This window comes from Halyomorpha halys, unplaced genomic scaffold, assembly GCF_000696795.3.
Source record: "Halyomorpha halys isolate HHAL.00 unplaced genomic scaffold, Hhal_1.1 Scaffold2459.1, whole genome shotgun sequence".
Classification (NCBI taxonomy): Eukaryota; Metazoa; Arthropoda; class Insecta; order Hemiptera; family Pentatomidae; genus Halyomorpha; species Halyomorpha halys.
The window spans coordinates 48,384-49,312 of record NW_027110920.1 but is presented as its reverse complement, the minus strand read 5'-3'; the positions used below and the strand labels follow the sequence as shown (position 1 = coordinate 49,312).

The 929-nt window shown below is 27.6% G+C and overlaps 1 protein-coding gene across 1 annotated transcript; it reads left to right on the top strand.

Moving 5' to 3' along the window:
* Nucleotides 1-322: 322 nt before the first annotated feature.
* LOC106691524 (proton-coupled amino acid transporter-like protein CG1139) lies at nt 323-703 on the top strand (the record flags this gene model as incomplete). The annotated part of the gene is given in 1 exon segment (XM_014437319.2): nt 323-703. A coding segment is annotated over 1 exon segment (220 nt), but the record flags the coding sequence as incomplete, so codon positions are not given.
* Nucleotides 704-929: the final 226 nt, after the last annotated feature.

The window sequence follows — 929 nt, the reverse complement described above, 5'->3', positions numbered from 1 at the left end:
TATATTTTTACAATTATTTTGCATATTTTAGTATAATTGTTATTAGTAATGTAACAGTAGTTTGTAAAGTTTTTATTACTGTTACAAAAAAAAAAAGAAGAAAAAAATGAGGTTCAACATTTCTTGAAAGAGAAGTGCTGCGATACAATGGATTCCAATTCTGTACTCGATTAATTTTTAAAGTGTGATCTGTACATTTTCATTTTAAAATATTTATTTCCACTCTTAGTTACAGAAATATCAATGAATGACAAAATTAATTATTGATAAAATATGCTATTATTTAATTAAACAAATGCTGAAATAAAGATGTTTTTTCAGTGATTGTTTCAATATTGGTGCCCGACTTGCAACTAGTGCTGTCAGTTCTAGGGATTATATCGCAATGCACACTATCGACTACAATGCCTTGCATCATCCACATCATTACGAATCGTAAGCAACCTTCCTTCTGGGCATATATCCAAATGTTCTGGCTGGATGCAGTGACATTTATGTTCACAATTGTTGTGTTGGTCCTAAGTTTTCTCTCTAGATTCTAGAATAATTGATTTCCATAAGGTACATCACTTAAAATTAAATGTCATTAACAAGAAAGCATATTAAAAATAAATGCCCATATTGTTATGATTTTCAAGTATTAGCAATCAGTATTCATATAATTATGTAATAGCTGAAGGAGAAGGATAACAAAAAAAATAAAGTGTCTGGTAAACTCTTTAAAAACAAATTGAAAATTAAATGTTTAAGTGCATGTTAAATGTTCTCACTAGAAAATTTCATGAAGATACAAAGATTTTTTTAGATAGAAGAACAAATAAAATGAAAGCCACAGACCACATCTAGACCACATTATAGAAAATTGATTGCTGTTAAATTAATTTTATACAACTAGAATTTACATCATACAAAATGCACTATTATTTAAG